The 21,136-nt window shown below is 49.5% G+C and overlaps 1 protein-coding gene across 1 annotated transcript in view; it reads right to left on the bottom strand.

Annotated features, from left to right (window-relative positions):
* The window catches only part of ADA2 (adenosine deaminase 2), a 47,781-nt gene that overhangs the window by 23,689 nt on the left and 2,956 nt on the right, over positions 1-21,136 (bottom strand). The window contains exons 2-4 of the mRNA XM_017882006.1: positions 13,916-14,277; positions 11,577-11,796; positions 7,332-7,542 (exon numbers count right to left, since the gene is read on the bottom strand). Coding sequence (XP_017737495.1) covers positions 7,332-7,542; positions 11,577-11,796; positions 13,916-14,231 — 747 coding nt within the window. The 5' untranslated portion in view covers positions 14,232-14,277. The remainder of the gene's footprint in view (positions 1-7,331; positions 7,543-11,576; positions 11,797-13,915; positions 14,278-21,136) is intronic.

Consider the following 21,136-nt stretch of genomic DNA (forward strand, 5'->3'; position numbering starts at 1 on the left):
AAAAAAAAAAAAAAAAAAAAAAAAATTGAGAAACTCAGCCCCCCTGCATAATTAGTGGGGCTGGAGGCCGACCACATTTCAGAATTTTGCTTGCCCTGAGGTGTCTCCTGTCATCAGGAGGCCCCTGCCCCCTCCTGTAGAAAGGTGACAGTCACTAGAGTGACATCTCAGCCTCGGCTGCACATTGGCATCACTCAAGGAGAGGAAAAATGCCTGTGTCCTACCCCAGAGCAACCAAATCAGAATCTGTGGGGTAGAAACTTGGTGTTTATCACCTCCCAGGTGGTTGTAGGGCTGGGGTGAAGATCTGGCACTGTTCCAATGTGACAGACAAGTAAATAGCACAATGACAGCAGAGTCCGACAAGTCCTGTCAAAAAGGAGCAGTTAAGAGGGTGCATGTTCTCGTAAAGCGACACCAGCAACATGACACAGGGGTCACTTCATTCAGCAAGGAGCCAAATGGAATTTTGAATGAAGGCTCTGCTAAGAATCCAGGCAAAAGCATGGGGGGCTGGGGAGCACGGGAACGGGGAGCACTAGAAATGCTTATTATATGAATGACAACGTCTTAGAAAACGTCTGGGAATGACTGTCACAGGTTCTCTGCCACCGACGTGTCTCCCATAAGCTTTCCCCTCCACAAGTGCCAGCAGGGCCATCCCCTGCGGATAACCCTCTGGGGTCTTGGAAGAGCCCCATGCAAAAGACTCCGGGGACCCAGTCTGGGCCTCAGACTCTGCCGTGGGGGAAGGGGCCGGAGCCCAGGAGATAAGACTCGCCTAGCGACTGTTGCTACCGGCGAGCAGCCTTTGTTACTGAGTATTAGGAACACAATGGGAGGCTCAGCGACCAGGACAGTCCGTCCACAGCAGCCCCCCCCCGGAATTAGCCCACCACCAGGCAGGCGGAGGCGAGGCGGCTCAGCAAAAGGATTCCAGTGAAGACTGTTTTTAGTTGTTAATGTGTTGATGGCCCCCCACTCTGGCTAATGGGGGGCATTAAGACCTAGACTCTCCGTGGCAAAAGCCTTTGTTCCAGGGCCAGACCCGAACAAATGGTCACATCCCCTCCCCCTCCCCCTCCACCAGAATCCCAAATCCCAGCAGCCCTGCACCTTCTCCAAAGGCTGGCTGGGGGACGGACGGAGGCGGGCAGAGTGAGGACAGAGGACTGGAGCTGGACAGGCCCCCAAGTCTCTCCGCCTCGGGCTCTGGAAGGAGAAAATGGCCACCTGCAGAACAAGGGGGAAGATGGAACAGGAAGCCAGTGCTCTGGCCCTTCTCTTCCTCCCTCCGATCCAACCGCTCAGCAACTTCTCCCACATGCCTCCCCACCAGGCTCCAGATGAAAGTCTCTGCCTCAGCGTCTCCTCTCTCCCCTCCTCTATCCTCTTCCCCTCCACCCACGGAAGATCCCAGGGTTCAGCAAGGGTCGGGGTTCCCTATGCACTCCTACACCAAGACAGTTGTCAGGATTTGCCCAACAGGAAGTTCTCCCCTACCAGGGCCCAGTTCCATTCCAGGGAATCCACCTCCCCTCCGGAAAAAGGAAAATTGAAGCCAGATGCCCTCTGGGATCTCCATTTGAGGCGGGCGTGGCTATTAAGACACTCAGAGAGCCCAGCGTGGTGAGGAAAGCGACGAATTTAGGAGCCCTGGTCTGGGTCCAGTCACCCCTTAACTACCTGTGTGACCTTCATCAAGCTCTTTGACCTTTCCAAGCTTTAGTTTCGACATCAATAAGATGAATTAATAGCTGGGCATGGCTCACGTCTTTAACCCGAGCACTTTGGGAGGCCAACATGGGTGTATTTCCTGAGCTCAGGAGTTTGAGACCAGCCTGGGCAATATAGTAAAACCCCATATCGCCAGGCGCGGTGGCTCACGCCTGTAATCCCAGCACTTTGGGAGGCTAAGGCAGGCAGATCACCTGAGGTCGGGAGTTCGAGACTAGCCTGACCAACATGGAGAAACCCCATCTCTACTAAAAATACAAGATTAGCCAGGCATGGTGGTGCATGCCTGTAATCCCAGCTACTCGGAAGGCTGAAGCAGCAGAATTGCTTGAACCAAGGAGGCAGAGGTTGCGGTGAGCCGAGATCACGCCATTGCACTCCAGCCTGGACAACAAGAGTGAAACTCTGTCTCAAAAAAAAAAAAACAAAAGTCGCTGGGCGCGGTGGCTCAGCCTCTGTAACCAGCACTGTTGGGAGGCGAGGCCGGGCAGATACACGAGGTCAGCGAGATCGACGACCATGTCTGGCTAACATGGTGAGACCCCGTCTCAACTAAATACAAAAAATTAGCGAGCGTGGTGGCGGCGCGCCTGTGTACCCAGCTACTCGGAGGCTGAGGCGGAGAATGGCGTTGAACCCAGGGAGGCAGATTGCATGACCAAGACCGTGCCACTGCACTCCAAGTCCTGGGGTGACGAAGCGAGACTCCCCATCTCAAAAAAAAAAAAAAAAAAAGTCAAGGTGAAGCAGGTCCTTCCTCAAAGTGTGGTCTGGGTCAGGCCACCTGCATTAGAATCCATAGGAAGCGGGCTGGGAGAGGGGTGCTAGTTATTTTTACAGCTTTCTGACCCTACCAGACAGCACAGAATTCGAACCTGGGAGGTCAGCACCCAATACCTGATTTTAAACGGCACCTCCAAATTCTTCATATACACCCTAATGTTTGAGAACCGCCATCCACATGCTTGATGACCACTACTGGGGCCTACTGGGATACCAGGCTATGTAATATCTGGGTTGGTCTGAAGTCACAATTTAGCTGGGAAATCAAGGCTTATACATTATGGCATAAATAACACACAGCAATGCATTCAGGCTACCGAAAAGAAACATTACAGGGAACAAATGAAGGAGGGAAGTGGACAGCCATGGTCCCAGAAAGCACGAAGGAAGGGGCTGCTGACCTGCCAACTGGGCGGGGCTGAAACTGCTCAGGAAAGAAGGGTGAGCCTCGGTGGACTGGAGTCCAACCCTGGAGAGAGGCTTCCAAATAGAAATTAGCCAGGCGCAGTGGCTCACGCCTGTAATCCCAGCACTTTGGGAGGCCAAGGTGGGTGGATCCCTTGAGGTCGGGAGTTCGAAACCAGCCTGGCCAACATGGTGAAATCCCATCTCTACTAAAATACAAAAATTAGCTGGGTGTGGTGGTGTACACCTGTAATCCCAGCTTCGGGAGGCTGAGGCAGGAGAATCACTTGAACCTGGGAGGCGGAGGTTACAGTGAGCCAGGATCACGCCACTTCACTCCAGCCTGGGCAACAGAGAGTCCCTCTCAAAAACAAACAAACAAACAAACAAACACAAGAATCACCTGCTCTGGGAAGTACAGTTTCTTCCAGCCTACCTAGGCCAGGAGCAAAGTTAGCTCATCAATTTTTGCCAGCGCCTCCCTTTTCAGAAATTCTTTTCTCAATAATTAAGATGAGACCCTCTCTTTTCTTTTAAAAGGATGATTTGTGTACTGTGTCTTATCTGTCTGCTCTGTCCACAAAACTGATGAAAGCTCCACTGAGAGGCAAAGGTAATGTTTCCCTCCGACTTCTAAAGAACTCAGAAATGGAAATATAACTGCACTCAGAGTTAAAATAGAAAACAGGTAACAGATCCTAGTGGAGACATGCAGACAACACAAGAGATCAGACTCTCCAGGATCGAGCCTTGCTATCAAACTCACCAAGGGTATTAACATACCTAAGGAAAAGGCCAGGAATGGTGGCTCACGCCTGTAATTTTTGGGAGGCCGAGGTGGGTGGATCGCCTGAGGTCAGGTGTGCAGGACCAGCCTGGCCAACATGGTAAAACCCCATCTCTACTAACAATACAAAAATTAGCTGCACATGGTGGCGCATGCCTGTAATCCCAGCTTCTCCAGAGGCTGAGGCAGGAGAATCCCTTGAACCCAGGAGCCAGAGGTTGCAGTGAGCCAAGATGGTGCCATTGCACTCCAGCCTGGGTGACAAGAGCAAAACTCTACCTAAAAAAAAACATATCTAAGGAAAAAGGTGGGTCAGTCCAGGATGCCAAGCAAAGGGAGAGTTGAGACACACAAACTGGAATAACTGGAATAATAAGTGGATCAGCTAAGGTCAGGAGCTCAAGGCCAACCTGGCCAACATGGTGAAACCCCGTCTATTAAAAATACAAAAAATTAGCCAGGCATAAAGGCTGGGCGTAGTGGCTCACGCTTGTAATCCCAGCACTTTGGGAGGCCGAGGTGGACGGATCACAAGGTCAGGAGATTGATACCATCCTGACTAACACAGTAAAACCCCGTCTCGACTAAAAATACAAAAAAAATTAGCCAGGCGTGGTAGCGGCGCCTGTAGTCCCAGCTACACAGGAGGCTGAGGCAGGTGAATGGCATGAACCCGGGAGGAGGAGCTTGCAGTGAGCCGAGACCACACCACTGCAACAGCTTGGGCAACAGAGTGAGACTCTGTCTCAAAAAAAAAAAATTATCCAGGCACGGTGGTGCACACCTGTAGTCCCAGCTACACAGAAGGCTGAGGCATGAGAATTGCTTGAACCTGGGAAGTGGAGGTTGCAGTGAGCCAAGATCATGCCACTGCACTCCAGTCTGGGCAACAGAGAGAAACTCTGTCAAAAAAAAAAAAAAAAAAAAAAAAAAAAAAGAGGAAGAAAGAAAAGAAAAGAGGAGAATTTCCTGATGAAGCATAAGTGTCTATAAGTGTCTGGTCCGAATGATAACAGCATTCTGACTTTCTTGTTTACACATCTATCCCTTATGAATTTGTTCAGTGTGTATTGATCCTGCGGAGCCCTATCACTTCTGGGTCCTCAAACGATAAACTTTGGAGCCTATAAATGACTACAGAATACGCCAACAAAACTAAAATACTACCACAGAGTGGGCCTTTCCACAAGCTTAACGGTCAGTCCTGGCTGGGCGCGGTGGCTCAAGCCTGTAATCCCGGCACTTTGGGAGGCCGAGACGGGTGGATCACGAGGTCAGGAGATCGAGACCATCCTGGCTAACACAGTGAAACCCCGTCTCTACTAAAAAAATACAAAAAACTAGCCGGGCGAGGTGGCGGGCGCCTGTAGTCCCAGCTACTCGGGAGGCTGAGGCAGGAGAATGGCATAAACCCAGGAGGCGGAGCTTGCAGTGAGCTGAGATCGGGCCACTGCGCTCTAGCTTGGGCAACAGAACGAGACTCCGTCTCAAAAAAAAAAAAACAAAAAAAAAACAAAAATAAACAAAAAAAACCAGTCAGTCCCCAAGGCATTCGTGTACCCAATCAATATGTAAATGAATGAGCAGACTATCTTGGATACAATGTGGAGAAGACTGCACCAAAGGTCACTTTCTCCAAGCCACCGAAAACCTTTAACCAGTTCAAACCCTTATGAGCTCGCCACATAGAATACCCAGGGGTCCTGCCCACTCCCACAAAACCCCATCTCCCTCAGCCCAGCAAAAAACATCCTCAGGAAAGTTCTCTCCAGTAAACTCGCTGAAATAAATCTCTAGCAGTATTTGAGCACCTAGGACTGCTGTCCTCGAAACATCCCTCCCCACCAACATGGAACCTGGGGTCAGTCCATCTCAGAGTACCTAACCTCAGTTATCCTTTGCTTCTGGCCAAAATGCAAGACCCAAAAATCAGATATTTTTTGATGATGCTCCCTTCTTTTGGACTCTTTCTACTCCTTTCCATTTCACTCTCTCCAAACTTCCTTCCTTAAAATCAAAATATTTTTTCTTTTCTTTCTTTTATTTTTTTTTTGAGACGGCGTCTCGCTCTGTCATCCAGGCTGAAGAGCAATGGCAGGATCTCTGCTCACTGCAAACTCCTCCTCCTGGGTTCAGGTGATTCTCCCGCCTCAGTCTCCCGAGTGACTGGTATTACAGGCGCACACCACCATGCCAGCTGATTTTTTTTTTTTTTTCTTTTGAGACAATCTCACTCTGTTGACCAGGCTGGAGTGCAATGGCGCAATCTCTGCTCACTGCAACCTCCGCCTCCCAGGTTCAAGTGATTCTCCTGCCTCAGCCTCCCAAGTAGCTAGAACTACAGGCATGCACCACCACGCCCAGCTAATTTTTGTATTTTTAGTTGAGACAGGGTTTCACCATGTTGGCCAGGATGGTCTCGATCTCTTGACCTCGTGATCCACCCACCTCGGCCTCCCAAAGTGCTGGGATTACAGGCGTGAGCCACCTTGCCCAGCCACCAGTTAATTTTTGTATTTTTAGTAGAGATGGAATTTCGCCATGTTGGCCAGGCTGGTTTCAAACTCCTGGCCTCAAGTGATCCACCAGCCTTAGCCTCCCAAAGTGCTGGGATTACAGGCATGAGCCAATGTGCCTGGCCTCCCCTCTCTTTTTAACCTCTCCACACTTCTTCCTTCTGGGTGCAAAACGAGTCTCTCTATCCTAAAAAGAACCCTGTGGCCCCTGTGGTTCCTTCCAGTTATCTTAATGTTCTTTCTCTCAAATCACAGTCAGAGCCTTTAATCAGCCAAACCTGGCTCCAATTCATCACCTGTATTTCATTTTCTTTTCTTTTCTTTTTTTTGAGACAGAGTCTCACTCTGTTACCAAGGCTGGAGTGCAGTGGTGCGATCTTGGCTCACTGCAATCTCTGCTTCCCAGGTCCAAGCGATTCTCCTGCCTCAGCCTCCTGAGTTCCTGGGACTACAGGTTCCTGCTACCACACCCGGCTAATTTTTTGTATTTTTAGTAGAGATGGGGTTTCACCATGTTGGCCAGGCTAGTCTCAAACTCCTAACCTTGTGATCTGCCCGCCTCGGCCTCCCAAAGTGCTGGATTACAGGTGTGAGCCACCACGCCCAGCCGTGTATTTCATTTTTCTACTCCCAGAAATGAGGTTTCTCTTCTCAGCATGTCACTGAAACTGCTCAAAGGTGACCCTGTAATTTTCAAATCTCATGGGCGATTATCCATCTGCTATATGTTTCTTGCCCTCACCCTGCCATGTGGCTCCCTTTATTTTTGAAACCCCTTCTTTTGGCCCCTAAGATGGCTCTATCCCAGTTCTCCTGCTTCTCAGCTCGTGTCACGAGGCCCTGGGTATCACGGCAGAGGGGAGAATGGGGAACCATGAGAAACAGGGGGCAAAGGGCAACGCGGGATGTGTTCCCGGTTTTGCTGGAGCCTGCCCAGTCCATTTCAGGTCTCCCTGCTCATGGTGGCCCCTGGAAAGGCACATGACCCCTTGCACCAGAGACCTGGGTGGTCAATTCATGAGCATTCAGTCTTCTACCAGCTAAGATCTGAGTCAGGCCAGAGCAAAGGAGGTGGGAGGAGCGGAGAGGAGAGCTGGGCTCACCGGCAGTAGCCTGGCTCTGATCTCCATGTAGAGCACGTTGTCCTCGTAGAATTCCTGCATGCTCCGGAAGACATAGTCTCTGAACACTGGTGCATAACGGATGAGACCAGAGATGGTGAAGAAGATGGTTTGAAATTTCGACCAGACAACATTTTGGTTTGTGTAAATCACCTCCGGGTGCTGGGTCACCAGAGTGAAATTCCTCAGCAAGCTGTCCAAGACACAAAGTGGGGAGTGGTGGAGGCATGATCCAGGGCACTGCCCCCAGGCACCCATAGGACTGCTACCCACCTTGCATATCCCAGCTAGCAGCACACCAGGATGCACCCTAGAGTGGAGATAAGGAAGGGGCAAAGGGGAGCATTTCCAGGCTCTCCCATATAAGCGTGGGTCCTGTGGCCAGGCAGCCCACTGCCTGCTTAAACCCTAACCCCAACCCCAGGAGACTCACCAGCTAGGCTCTCCTGGCTCTTGTCCTCCCTCTGTATGCTTGGCCAATCTGATCGCACTGTACTTTCTAGACCAAAAAGCTCTCTCGCGCTCTCTCTCTCTCTCTCTCTCGCTCTCTCTCTCTCTCTTTTTCCTATACCCACTGACAGGAAAATAGACCAAACTCTTTTGGGGGGATGTTATGGACTAAATTGTATCCCCAAGCCCCCGAATTAAAATGTTGAAGCCCTAGCCCTCATTTGGAGAAGGGAATTTTAAAGAGATGATTAAGATTAAATGAGGTTATGGCCGGGCTTGGTGGCTCTTGCCTGTAATCCCAGCACTTTGGGAGGCCGAGGCGGATGGATCATTTGAGGTTAAGAGTTCAAGATTAGCCTGGCAAACATGGTGAAACCCCGTCTCTACTAAAAATACAAAAAATTAGCCAGACGTGGGCCGGGCACAGTGGCTCACACCTGTAATCCCAGCACTTTGGGAGGCCGAGGCAAGCGGATCATGAGGTCAGGAGGTCGAGACCATCCTGGCTAACACAGTGAAATCCTGTCTCTACTAAAAATACAAAAAAATTAGCTGGGCATGGTGGCATGCGCCTATAGTCCCAGCTACTTGGGAGGCTGAGGCAGGAGAATGACCAGAACCCGGGAGGCAGAGCTCACAGTGAGCCGAGATGGCGCCTGGGCGACAGAGTGAGACTCCGTCTCAAAAAGAAAAAAAAACACATTAAATGAGGTTGTAAGGATGGGGCTCCAACTCTAATAGGATGGGTATCCTTGTAAGAAGAGGAGGCTGGGCGCGGTGGCTCACGCCTGTAATCCCAGCACTTTGGGAGGCCGAGGTGGGTGGATCATTTCAGGTCAGGAGTTCGAGATCAGCCTGGCCAACATAGTAAAAACCCGTCTCTACTAAAATACAAAAATTAGCCAGGCATGGTGGTTCGTGCTTGTAATCCCAGTTACTAGGGAGGCAAGAGAATCACTTGAACCCTGGAAGTAGAGGTTGCAGTGAGCTGAGATCGCACCACTGCACTCCAGCCTGGGCGACACAGTGAGACTCATCTCAGGATAAAAAAAAAAAAGAAGAGACAGCAGGAGTGCACGTACAGGGGAAAGGCCATGGGAGGACACAGCCAGAGGCAGCCTTCTGCACGCCAAGGAGAGAGGTCTCAGGAGGAACCCACCCTGCCCTGGCACCTTGATGTTGGACTTCCAGCCTCCAGAACCATGAGAAAATCAATTCCTTTTTTTTTTTTTTTTTGAAACAGGGTCTCACTCTGTTGCCCAGGCTGGAGTGCAGTGTCACAATCACAGCTCACTGCAGCCTCAATCTCCCAGGCTCAAGCAATCCTCTTATGTCAGCCTCATGGGGTAGCTGAGACTATAGGTGTGCACCACCACATCTGGTGGATTTTTTACTTTTGTTGAGATGGTGGTCTCACTATGTTGCCCAGACTGATCTGTCTGCCTGCCTGCCTTCCTTCCTTCCTTCCTTCCTTCCTTCCTTCCTTCCTTCCTTCCTTCCTTCCTTCTTTTCTTGTCTTGCTCTGTCACCCAGGCTGGAGTGCAGTGACACGATCTTGGCTCGCTGCAACCTCCACCTCCCAGGTTCAAGTGATCCTCCTGCCTCGGCCTCCCAAGTAGCTGGGATTACAGGTGCCTGCCGGCATGCATGGCTAATTTTTTTTTGTATTTTTAGTAGAGACAGGGTTTCACCATGTTGGCCAGGCTGGTTTTGAACTCCTGAACCACCCACCTCGGTCTCCCAAAGTGTTAGGATTACAAGCGTGAGCCACCGGGCCTGGCCACCAGGCTGGTCTTGAACCCCTGGGTACAACTGATCCTCCCACCTCAGCCTCCCGAAGTGCTAGGATTACAGGCATGACCCAGTGTGCCCAGCTTGAGAAAATCAATTCCTGTTGTTTAAGCCCCCCAGCCTGGGGTATTCTGTTATGGCAGCTCAAGCAAGTTAATGAAGGGAGTGGAATGGAAATAACTTGAATCAGCACCCAGGTGTGTATCCCGGATTGGCCATTTACCAGCTGTGTGTCCTTGCATAAGCTAGTTAACCTTGCTGAGCTTCATGTTTCTCATTTCATAAAGGGAAATAACCTCAGGGGAGCACTCTGTAGACATCTGTGTGACCAAACTAATTGTCACTTATAATATTACTATACAAGGCCAGGCACAATGGCTTGTGCCTGTAGTCCTAGCACTTTGGGAGGCCAAGGCGACAGGATAGCTTGAGCCCCAGAGTTCAAGACCAGCCTGTGCAACATGGCAACACCCCATCTCTACAAAAAATACAAAAATTAGCTGGGCGTGATGGTGCATACCTCTAGCATGCTGACACACAGGAGGATTGCTTCAGCCTGGGAGGTTGAGTCTGCAGTGAGCCGAGATTGTGCCACTGCACTCCAGCCTAGATGGTAGAATGAGACCCTGTCTTAAATAGTAATAATAGTAATAATAATACTATACAAGTCTGTTAGGAAGTTGCTCCACCAGGTTTTCAAGATTTATCTTCCAGCTAGATTGTCATCACTTCAGAGCTAGGAACTTTTATTCTCTCTGGTTTTATTGAGCATCAGACAAATCTCATTTGCTACAGCAACAGTGTTGCTGGCCAGGCGCGGTCACTCACGCCTGTAGTCCCAGCACTTTGGGAGGCCGAGACGGGCAGATCACCTGAGGTCAGGAGTTCAAGACCAGCCTGGCCAACATGGTGAAACCCTGTTTCTACTAAAAATACAAAAATTAGCCAGGCGTGGTGGCACATGTCTGTAACCCTAGCTACTCAGAAGGCTGAGGCAGGAAAATTGCTTGAACCCAGCAGACAGAGGCTGCCGTGAGCCAAGATCGCGCCACTGCACTCCAGCCTGGGTGACAGAGCAAGACCATGTCTCAAATAATAATAATAATAATAAAAATGGCCGGGCGTGGTGGCTCACGCCTGTAATCCCAGCACTTTGGGAGGCCAAGATGGGCGGATCATGAGGTCCGGAGATCAAGACCATCCTGGCTAACACGGTGAAACCCCGTCTCTACTAAAATACAAAATTAGCCGGGCGCGGTGGCGGGTGCCTGTAGTCCCAGCTACTCGGGAGGCTGAGGCAGGAGAATGGCGTGAACCTGGGAGGCGGAGCTTGCAGTAAGTGGAGATCGCATCACTGCACTCCAGTCTGGGCGACAGAGCGAGACTCCGTCTCAAACAAACAAACAAACAAACAATAATAATAATAATAACAAACAAAAATAGTGTTGCTGATAATGCTTTTTGTAGATTTTAAATGCACCACAAAACTACTATGGATGGAAAAGGTGTTGAATGCTTTTGTGGGACAGAGTATCCTGTAAGGTTAAAAGAAAAAGGTGCTCATGTGTTTTTTTTTTTCTTTTTTTCTTTTTGAGATAGGGTTTTATTTTGTCACTCAGGCTGGAGTGCAGTGGCGCCATCTCAGTTCACTGCAGCCTCAACCTCCTGGGTTCAAGTGATCCTCCTGCCCTAGCCTCCCAAGTAACTGGGACTACAGGCACAGCACCACGCCTGGCTAATTTTTTGTATTTTTGGTAGAGATGGGGTTTCACTATGTTGCCCAGACTGGCAACTCCTGGGCTCAAGTGATCCACTCGCCTTGCCCTCCCAAGGTGCTGGGATTACAGATGTGAGCCACCACGCTCAGCCTTGCCTCATGCTTTTTTAAAGCCAGATTTTTATCTACAGGTTTGTACCAAGGGAGACACCTACCCACTGCCACCCCATGACAGACCTGGGACATGTGTTTGCTGAACTAATACTCACCTGTTGTCAAACTCAGTGACGTTCTGCACCCGCTTCCGATAATCCTCCAGCAGGATCCACTTGGAACATTTTTCTGATGTATGGGGAGTTGGGTGAGCAAATCTAAACTGCATGATCCCCTTCGAGGTGAAACAGATGTGGCAGTGAGGCCTGTAGGTGACATTCCTCACCAGCCAGTCCATAGTCACGATGCCAGTGTCATGGAGGTGCAAGGCAGCCCCTGGAGAGGGAAGAAGAATGGTGGAGACAAAGGGGTGAAGTCCCATCCCAGGACTCCAGGAGTTGGGGACAAAGGGGTGAAGTCCCATGCCAGGGCTCCAGGGCTGTGGGGACAAAGGGGTGAAGTCCCGTTCCCGGACTCCAGGGCTCGGGGACAAAGGGGTGAAGTCCCATCCCAGGACTCTGGGGCTTGGGGACAGTGTGGATCACAAGAAGACGTGCAAGCAGAAGGATTTCTGTCCAGACATGTTTCTCAGAACTCGTCTAAGGCTCTGGTTTAAGGATGGGGCTTCCATGTCTCACTAATCAGGAGCCAGGGTGATCTTGTCCAAGAGGGGCAGCAGAGGAGAGTGAGAGGGCATCAGGTTTAGAACCACAGAACTGAGGTTCAACTCGGGGCTCCACTGGCTTCTAGTTCTCCATTGGGAGCCCAAGACTTTCAATGAAGCCACCCAACACTTCATGACGGGATACACTGGGATGAGCCTCAGGGCCGCAGTCCTGTTCACACACTTGTCCTCCATCCTCTCATCCTGCCCCTCAACTCCTCTCCCACTGGTTTTTCATCCCCTGGGCTGAGCTTGTGTCTGTACAGCTTCTGGCCTGCGGGCTTTGCCAGTTGAGTCCCCATGCTTGTCCTCCTGACCAGACACCAGCTGTGTCCCTTGCTCCCCCAGGCACAGTGCATGCTGTCCCTCTGCCCTTCTTGTGCCCATCCAGCCCTTGGCCCTGACACGAGCCCCTAGACAGCTGTCCCAGCTGCATGAGCTATGGTGTGTCACCCTCTTATGCCTCCCAGCAACTGGGGATGCTACTTTACTGACCTCATGATTATTACTATTTTTTAATCTCTATTTATAACATTAAAAGAAAAAAAAACAGCTGGGCACAGTGGCTCACTCCTGTAACCCCAGGACTTTGGGAGGCTGAGGCAGGCAGATCACGAGGTCAGGAGTTCAAGACCAGCCTGACTAACATGGTGAAACCCCATCTCTACTAAAAATACAAAAATTAGTCGGGCGTTGTGGCAGGCGCCTGTAATCCCAGCTACTCAGGAGACTGAGGTGGGAGAATCGCTTGAATCTGGAAGGAGGATGTTGCAGTGAGCCGAGATCGCGCCACTGCACTCTAGCCTGGGCGACAGAACAAGACTCCGTCTCAGAAAAAAACAAAAACAACAACAAAAAAAGAGGTGTTGAAAAGTCTTTGTAAACTGCAAACGGCTATTATTTTTACATTTTATATTAACATTTTTGGCCGGGCACAGTGGCTCACACCTGTAATCCCAGCACTTTGGGAGGCCGAGGCGGGTGGATTGCCTGAGCTCAGGAGTTTCAGACCAGCCTGGCCAACATGGTGAAACCCTGTCTCTGCTAAAAGTACAAAAATTACCTAGGTGTGATGGTGCATGCCTGTAATCCCAGCTACTCAGGAGGCTGAGGCAGGAGAATCACTTGAACCCAAGAGGCAGAGGTTGCAGTGAGCCGAGATAGCACCAAGGCACTCCAGCCTGTGCGACAGAGTGAGACTCTGTCTCAAAAAAAAATTTTTTTTAATAAAAAAAAAATAACATTTTCTGGGGGACAGGGTCTCGCTCTGTCGTCCAGACTGGAATGCAGTGGTGCCATCATAGGTCTCTGCAAACTCCACCTGGGTTCAAGCGACACTCTCCACTCAGCCTCCAGAGTAGCTTGGATTACAGGTGCACCACCACTCCTGGCTATTTATATGTGCAGCATGCTGATTATTTCATATTTCATGGAGGTGTGTTTATACTACTCCAGGATGCTATATCATATTGCATCCTATGCGGTAGCTTAGCCCCTGGGAAAACTATGAAGGGAATAGCAAAGTCTCAGGGTTGGATGCTTTTCCAACTTTTCCAGGGAAGACCAGGAATATTCAGGCCAATCATGACTGTCTGCGAGTCCGCCAGGAAGCAGGGGTTCTGGTTTCCAACACCCTTTTCCTAGTCTACCTGAAAGGACAGAGGAGCAGAGCAGCTAAGTGAGGCTTTCTCTGCTCCACCTAGAATAGCAACAGCCACAAGCACAGTAGTAGCCCCAAGATGAGTCCCTCTACCTTCCCAGCACCCCAAGCCACCCCTTTCCAAACCTTACCTTTTGGCATCATCCTTAGAATCTTAAACACTTGACTTCTCTCAATGAGATGCTTAGCCTGGAAAAAGTGCATGCTGGGTGGGAATATCAGGGTCTTCATGGCCTCCTTCATCTCAGCGATTTTGAGCGTCATGAGCCTCTCATTGGCCTGCTCCTCCTTGGTGTTCAGCACCAGCGGCCCCCCCAGCCGCATCATTTTTTCTTTCAACAACAGATGCGCCTCATCTATGGATAGAGCTGAGCGGAAGAAAGACATTGCCACAGCCAACAGCAAGAAGCGCAGGGCTGGCCACTCAGATGGGCCATCCACCAACATCGAGATGCCTGGACGAGGAAATGGCTCCAATGGAGACTCCACGGGACTGCAAAGGAGGGGAGGGGAGTGAAAACCTACAGATTTAAGGGTCAAACTCTGATCTTCCTTTTCTCGCCCAGCTCTCAGATTACCAGAAGGCAGGATATTGAAGGATTCTTCTTCCAGACCCCAGAGAAAAGACCTACTGGTAGACGAGGTTTCACCGTATTCACCAGGATAGTCACAATCTCCTGACCTCGTGATCCACCTGCCTCAGCCTCCCAAAGTGCTGGGATTTTACAGGCATTAGCCACTGCGCCTGGCCATTTTTTGTTTTTTGAGATGGAGTTTCACTGTTGTTGCCCAGGCTGGAGTGCAATGGCATGATCTCGGCTCAATGCAACCTCTGCCTCCCAGGTTCAAGTGCTTCTCCTGCCTCAGCCTCCCAAATAGCTGGAATTACAGGCATGCACCACCATGCGCGGCTAATTTTGTATTTTTAGTAGGGACGGGGTTTCTCCATGTTGGTCAGGCTGGTCTCGAACTCCTGACCTCAGGTGATCTGCCAGCCTCAGCCTCCCAAAGTGCTGGAATTACAGGCATGAGCCACCGTGCCCAGCAGGTTTTCCCAAATTAAAGGTCACCATGAGGCCTTCTGATACTGAAGCTTTAAGGTCAAACAAGCCCTGGCTCATGCATAAAGACACTGCAATCTGATTTTTCGTGGTTCACTTTTATTTCATTTTATTGTAGTTATTTAAAAAAAATTTTTTTTTTAAAGACAGAGTCTCGCTCTGTTGCCCAGGCTGGACTGCAGTGACATGATCTTGGCTCCCTGCAACCTCTGCCTCCAGGGTTTAAGCGATTCTCGTACCTCAGCCTCCCAAGTGACTGGGACTACAGGCATGTGCCACCACGCCCAGCTAACTTTTGTATTTTTAGTAGAGATCATATTGACCAGGCTGGTCTTGCACTCCTAGCCTCAACTGATCTGCTCATCTCAGCCTCCCAAAGTGCTAGGACTACAGGCATGAGCCACCGTGCCCGGCCAGTGTTTCACTTTTAAATATAACCAGTGTGCCTGTGTTCCTAGCTATTCAGGAGGCTGAAGCGGGAGCATCGCTTGAGCTCAGTACTTTGAGGCTGCAGCGAGCTTTGATCTCACCACTGCACTCCAGCCTTGGCAACAGATCAAGACCTTGTCTTTAAAAAAAAAAATCTTTTTTATTAAAAAATAAAAATACAGCTGGGTGCGGTGGCTCATGCCTGTAATCCCAGCACTTTGGGAGGCTGAGGTGGGTGGATCACAAGGTCCGGAGTTTGAGACCAGCCTGGCCAATATGGTGAAAACCCGTCTCTACTAAAAATACAAAAATTAGCTGGGCATAGTGACGTGTGCCTGTAGTCCCAGCTGCTTGGGAGGCTGAGGCAGGAGAATCGCTTGAATTGCTTGGGAGGCAGAGGTTAGAGTAAGCTGAGATCGCCCCACTACACTCCAGCCTGGGTGACAGAGCAAGACTCAATCTCAAAAAAATTAATTAATTAATTAATTAAAAATAAGACCAGGTGCTGGCACAGCAGGTGGATTGCTTAAGCCCAGGGGTTCAAGACCATTCTCAGCAACATGTTGAAACTCCATCTCTACAAAAGATACAAAAATTAGCTGGGCATGGTGGTGCGCACCTGTAGTCCCAGCTACTGCGGAGGCTGACGTGGGAAGTTCACCTGAGCCTGGGAGATCGAGGATGCAATGAGTCAAGATCGCACCACCACAATCCATCTCACTTAAAAAATGGCCAAAGACATACAAAATGGCCAATAGGTCTATGAATAAATGCCCCCACTTTTTTCTCTGCTTTGCTTTCTTTTTTTTTTTCCTGGAGACAGGGTCTTACTCTGTTGCCCAAGCTGGAGTGCAGTAGCGTGAGTCCACCTGGTTGGCGTTCACAGCTCACAGCAGCTGCAACCCCCCAGTTTCAAGGAATCCTCCCACCCTGGCCTCCTAAGTGTGGTACCACTACACCCAGCTATTTTTTTTTTTCCTTTTCTGTAGAGACAGGCTCTCACTATGCTGCTGTAGCTGGTCTCAAACTCCTGGGATCAAGCGATCCTCCTGCCTCTACCTCCTGACATTCTGGGATTACAGGTCTGAGCCACCAGGCCCAGCCAACATTTTTTCTAATCATTGGGGAAATGCAAATCAAAACTACAATGAGATCATCTCAACCCATCTCAAAAAATGACTATTACTTAAAAGACAAAAAATAACAGATGCTGGTGAGGATGTAGAGAAAAGGAGCTCCTATACACCACTGGTGGTAGCGTAAACTAGTACAGCCACTATGGAAGACAGTATGGATATTTCTCGAAAAACTAAAAATAGAACTACCATACAATCAGCTGGGCATGGTGGCTCACACCTGTAGTCCCAGCACTTTGGAAGGCTGAGGTGGGTGGATCACCCAAGGTCGGGAGTTCGAGACTAGCCTGACCAACAAGGTGAAACCCCGTCTCTACTAAAAATACAAAAAAATTAGCCATGCATGGTGGCCGGCACCTGTAGTCCCAGCTACATGGGAGGCTGAGGCAGGAGAATTGCTTTAACCTGGGAGGCAGAGGTTGCAGTGAGCTGAAATCGTGCCACTGCACTCCAGCCTGGGCTGGACAGAGCGAGACTCTGTCTCCAAAAAAAAAAAAAAAAAAAGGCGGGCGGCGGTGGCTCAAGCTGTAATCCAGCACTTTGGGAGGCCGAGACAAGGCGGATCACGAGTGTCAGCGAGATCGAAGACCCATCCTGGCTACACGGTGAACCGCCGTTCTCATACTAAAAATAACCAAAACTAGCCGGGCCGAGGTGGGCGGGAGCCTGGTGTCCAGGCCCTACTCGCGAGGCTGGAGGCAGGGAGAATGGCGTAAACCCGGGGCGAGAGGCGGAGCCTTGCAGTGAGCCTGCGCCTACCCGGCCATGCCACTCAGCCTCGGGCCGATAGAGGAGCCGGAGCGAACAAAAAAAACAAACCTCGCGTCTTCAAAAAAAAAAAAAAAAAAAAAAAAGAAGCTCCCTATCAACAATCCAGCAAATCCATTACTGGTATTCGTCATCCAAAGGAAAGGAATATCAGTATGGGCTCAACGAATACCTGTACTCGGATGTTTAGCTGCCGCAGCACTTTCCAATAGCAAGAGATTACTGGGACAACAACCTCAAGTGTCCCCAACAGTAATTGGGATAAAGAAAACGGTGGCAAGCTCCATCTACAAAAGCACTGGGGAGTGTCCCCGTGGGAGGCCTCGGCCGGTCCAAAAAGGACTACCTCAAAGCCGAAAGGAGTCGCAAGAGTCAGAGTGACCCAAAGTGGAAGAAGAAAAAGAGACGACAAAGACAAAGCGAAACTCCCTGGAAAGCAATGGGAGATGAGCACAAAGAACGAGAGGAGAAGGCGGACACGGCCTGGCAAGTGGGACCCCTGGGCCGGGCGGCCTTTGGGAGAAATGCAGGAGAAGCGCACAGAAAGGATCCTCAAGAAGCATCCAGGCCAGTGCGCAGTTGCTCACGCCTGTAATCCGAGCACTTCAGGACGCCAAGGTGGGCAGATCACCTGGGTCAGATAGTTTCAAGAACAGTCCGCAACACAGTGGAAACCCCATCTCTACTAAAATGCACAAAATGTTAGGAGCATTACACTTCCTGAGTCAGCTGGCGGAAGTCAGCCGCCTGCCCCAGTAGAGACGCAGCATATGAGGGCTGGCAGAAAGGCCAAGCTGGGGGCTGTGTGGTGTTTCCCTTTGGCATAATTCCCTAAGAAACTATGGCTTCACACACCCCTCGCATTTCCTGCTACAAACTGCTTTCGAACCTGAGTACCCTCATTCGTGGCACTTGATTAATGTAAAATTGTCCTTGTAACTCAGTTTAGGTTTCTTGGACAACATTAGAAGTAAGCCCTTTTAGTTCGGATGGAACAGTTTCTAAGTTTCAATTCGGAGCGTACAAAGCCCCATTTCCTTTGTTGTCCGTCACCATGTTACAAAGCTTTTTTTTTTTTTTTTTTTTTTTTTTGTCTGAGACGGAGTCTCGATCTGTCCGCCCACGGGCGTGGGAGTGCAGTGGGCCGGAATCTCAGCTCACTGCAAGCTTCCGCTCGGTTACGCCATTCTCCTGCCTCAGCCTCCCGAGTAACTGGGACTACAGGCGCCCGCCACCTCGCCCGGCTAGTTTTTTTGTATTTTTTTCAGTAGAGACGGGGTTTCACCGTGTTAGCCAGGATGGTCTCGATCTCCTGACCTCGTGATCCGCCCGTCTCGGCCTCCCAAAGTGCTGGGATTACAGGCTTGAGCCACCGCGCCCGGCCGTAAAAATGTTTTTATCCCTGAGTTGCATCTAATGCTCTGAGGCCAGCCAGCTGTCTTCTCCCAGATGAGATGGACTCCAGAGGAAAAGGAGCTAATGCCAGGGTGGCCTGCAGTATGCAAAGCCCCACAGGACCCAGTGTGGGTGCCCCTCCAAGCTTCCTCTAGCTTGGGGCCTATGCTGTTCCTGCAGGCCCCAGGGAAGCCACTTGCAACTCTGTGGCCTTCAGACTTCCTCCTCAGCCACCCGGCCACTGAGACAGCACAGCCTGGGTGGCAGAACAGCCACCTAAGGCAAGAATGGAACAGACACACCTTGTTCCTTTCTGAGCCCATTCCCCAAAATCCTCCTTCCAGGTACTTCTAATGGGTATTCCCATGGCAGACATTGCTAATGGATCACAGCATTCTTTGAAATGGAGTCCAGATACAGCCTGTCTCTCAGTCCTCAGCTGGGGGCTCCTAGCAGCCTCTTGTATTTATTCAGAGTTGACACATCACACAGGGCCTGTTTGGCATTCGTACCCTAAGGACGCCTCAGGGGTGACAGGACCAGGGCAGAGCCCCCATACAAACAGACATGGGTGCGGTCAAATGGAAGGGCCCAGGCATCCGTCTTGGAGGACTGGAATTTTGTAGGGCCTGTGTGTCCTGGTTGAGGATCAAACCACATATGCTATTGGGAGAAATGATCTCTGTTGACATACATATTGAAAGAATAATGAAGGCAGAAGAGAGAAACCAAGTGTGGAATTTGGGATTCTCCTGTGTAAATTACACAATAAAGCAAAAGCCAGTTTTTTTAAAAAAAGAAAGAAAATGTGGCATATATACACAATGGAATACTACTCAGCCGTTAAAAATGAAATCACGTCATTTGCATCAACATGCACGGAACTAGAAGACATAATGTTAAATGAAATAAGCCAGACACAGAGGGACAAACACCATATGTTCCCACTCATATGTGAGAGCTAAGAAAGTTGATCCCATAGACATAGAGAATAGAAAGATAGACACCGGAGACTATGAAGGGTTGAGGTAGATGCAGGGGATGAAGAGAAGTTGGTTATGGGTACAAATAGACAGGAACTTCAAGAGACCGAGGCAGGAGGATCACTTGAGCCTAGAAGCTGAAGACTGGCCTGGGCAACAAAGCAAGACCCCATCTCTAAAAAAAACTTTAAAAATCATTGGCCAGGCGCAGTGGCTCACACCTGTAATCCCAGCACTTTGGGAGGCTGAGGCAGGCAGATCATGAGGTCAGGAGTTCAAGACCGGCCTGACCAACATGGTGAAACCCCGTGTCTACTAAAAATACAAAAATTAGCCAGGCATAGTGGCGTGAACCTGTATGTGGCTTTTGCAATCTCTGGCAACATGCAGCTTTTTGTATCTGGCTTCTTTTACTTAATGTAATATATTAAAGTTTCATTTATGTTGTGACATTAATGGTATTTTATTCCTTTTAATGGATGAATAATATTCCATTGAGGGTATATACCTCATTTTGCAGATTTCTTCACTCATTGATAAACATTTGGGGTTGTTTTTACTTTTTTGGCTCTAATGAATGATCCTGCTGTGAACATTTGTATGTAAGATTAGTTTGAACATTCTCTTGGGCATATACCTAGAAAATCAATTGCTGAGTCACATGGCAATTCTTTGTTTAACTTTTTGAGCAATCTACTTTTATTTTTACATATAATAATACTGGTTATCCTTCTGAAAGTTATTAGCTAGTGTTTTTTATAGAACCAGTAAATATTACAGGCACATAATGCATTGGGCTGGAACACAATTTATTAGCTCCCATCGCTTTAATCAATAGTCCCAGCTACTCAGGAGGCTGAGGCAGGAGAATCACTTGAACTCGGGAGGCGGAGGTTGCAGTGAGCTGAGATCACACCACTGCACTCCAGCCTGGGTGAAAAGGCGAGACTTCATCTCAAAATAAATAAATAAATAATAATAAAAATTATCCATGTGTGGTGGTGCACACCTGTACTCCCAGCTACTCAGCAGGCTGAGGTGGGAGGATCGCTTGAGTCTGGGAGGTCAAGGCTGCAGAAAGCGGTGATGGTGCCATTGTACTCCTGCCTGGGTGAGAGTGAGACCTATCTGCCCCACTCCCAGGAAAAAAAAACCAAAAACTTACAGTTAGATAGAAGAAGTAAGTTTGAATGTTTCGTAGTAGACTAGGGTGACTATACTTAGCGACAATATTATGTATATTTCAAAGTAACTAAGACCGGGTGTGGTGGCTCATGCCTGTAATCCCAGCACTTTGGGAGGCCGAGGCAGGTGGATCACGAGGTCAGTAGTTCAAGACCAGCCTGGCCAACATGGAGAAACCCTGTCTCTACTAAAAACACAGAAACTAGCCAGGCATAGTGGCGTGTGCCTGTAATCCCAGCTACGCGGGAGGCTGAGGCAGGAGACTTGCTTGAACCCAGGAGGCAGAGGTTGCAGTGAGCCAAGATTGCGCCACTGTAGTCCAGCCTGGCAACAGAGTGAGACTACATCTCAAAACAAAACAAAACAAAAAAAAAATATATATATATATATATATA

Source organism: Rhinopithecus bieti, unplaced genomic scaffold (genome assembly GCF_001698545.2).
Source record: "Rhinopithecus bieti isolate Rb0 unplaced genomic scaffold, ASM169854v2 scaffold_1368, whole genome shotgun sequence".
NCBI classification, from domain to species: Eukaryota; Metazoa; Chordata; class Mammalia; order Primates; family Cercopithecidae; genus Rhinopithecus; species Rhinopithecus bieti.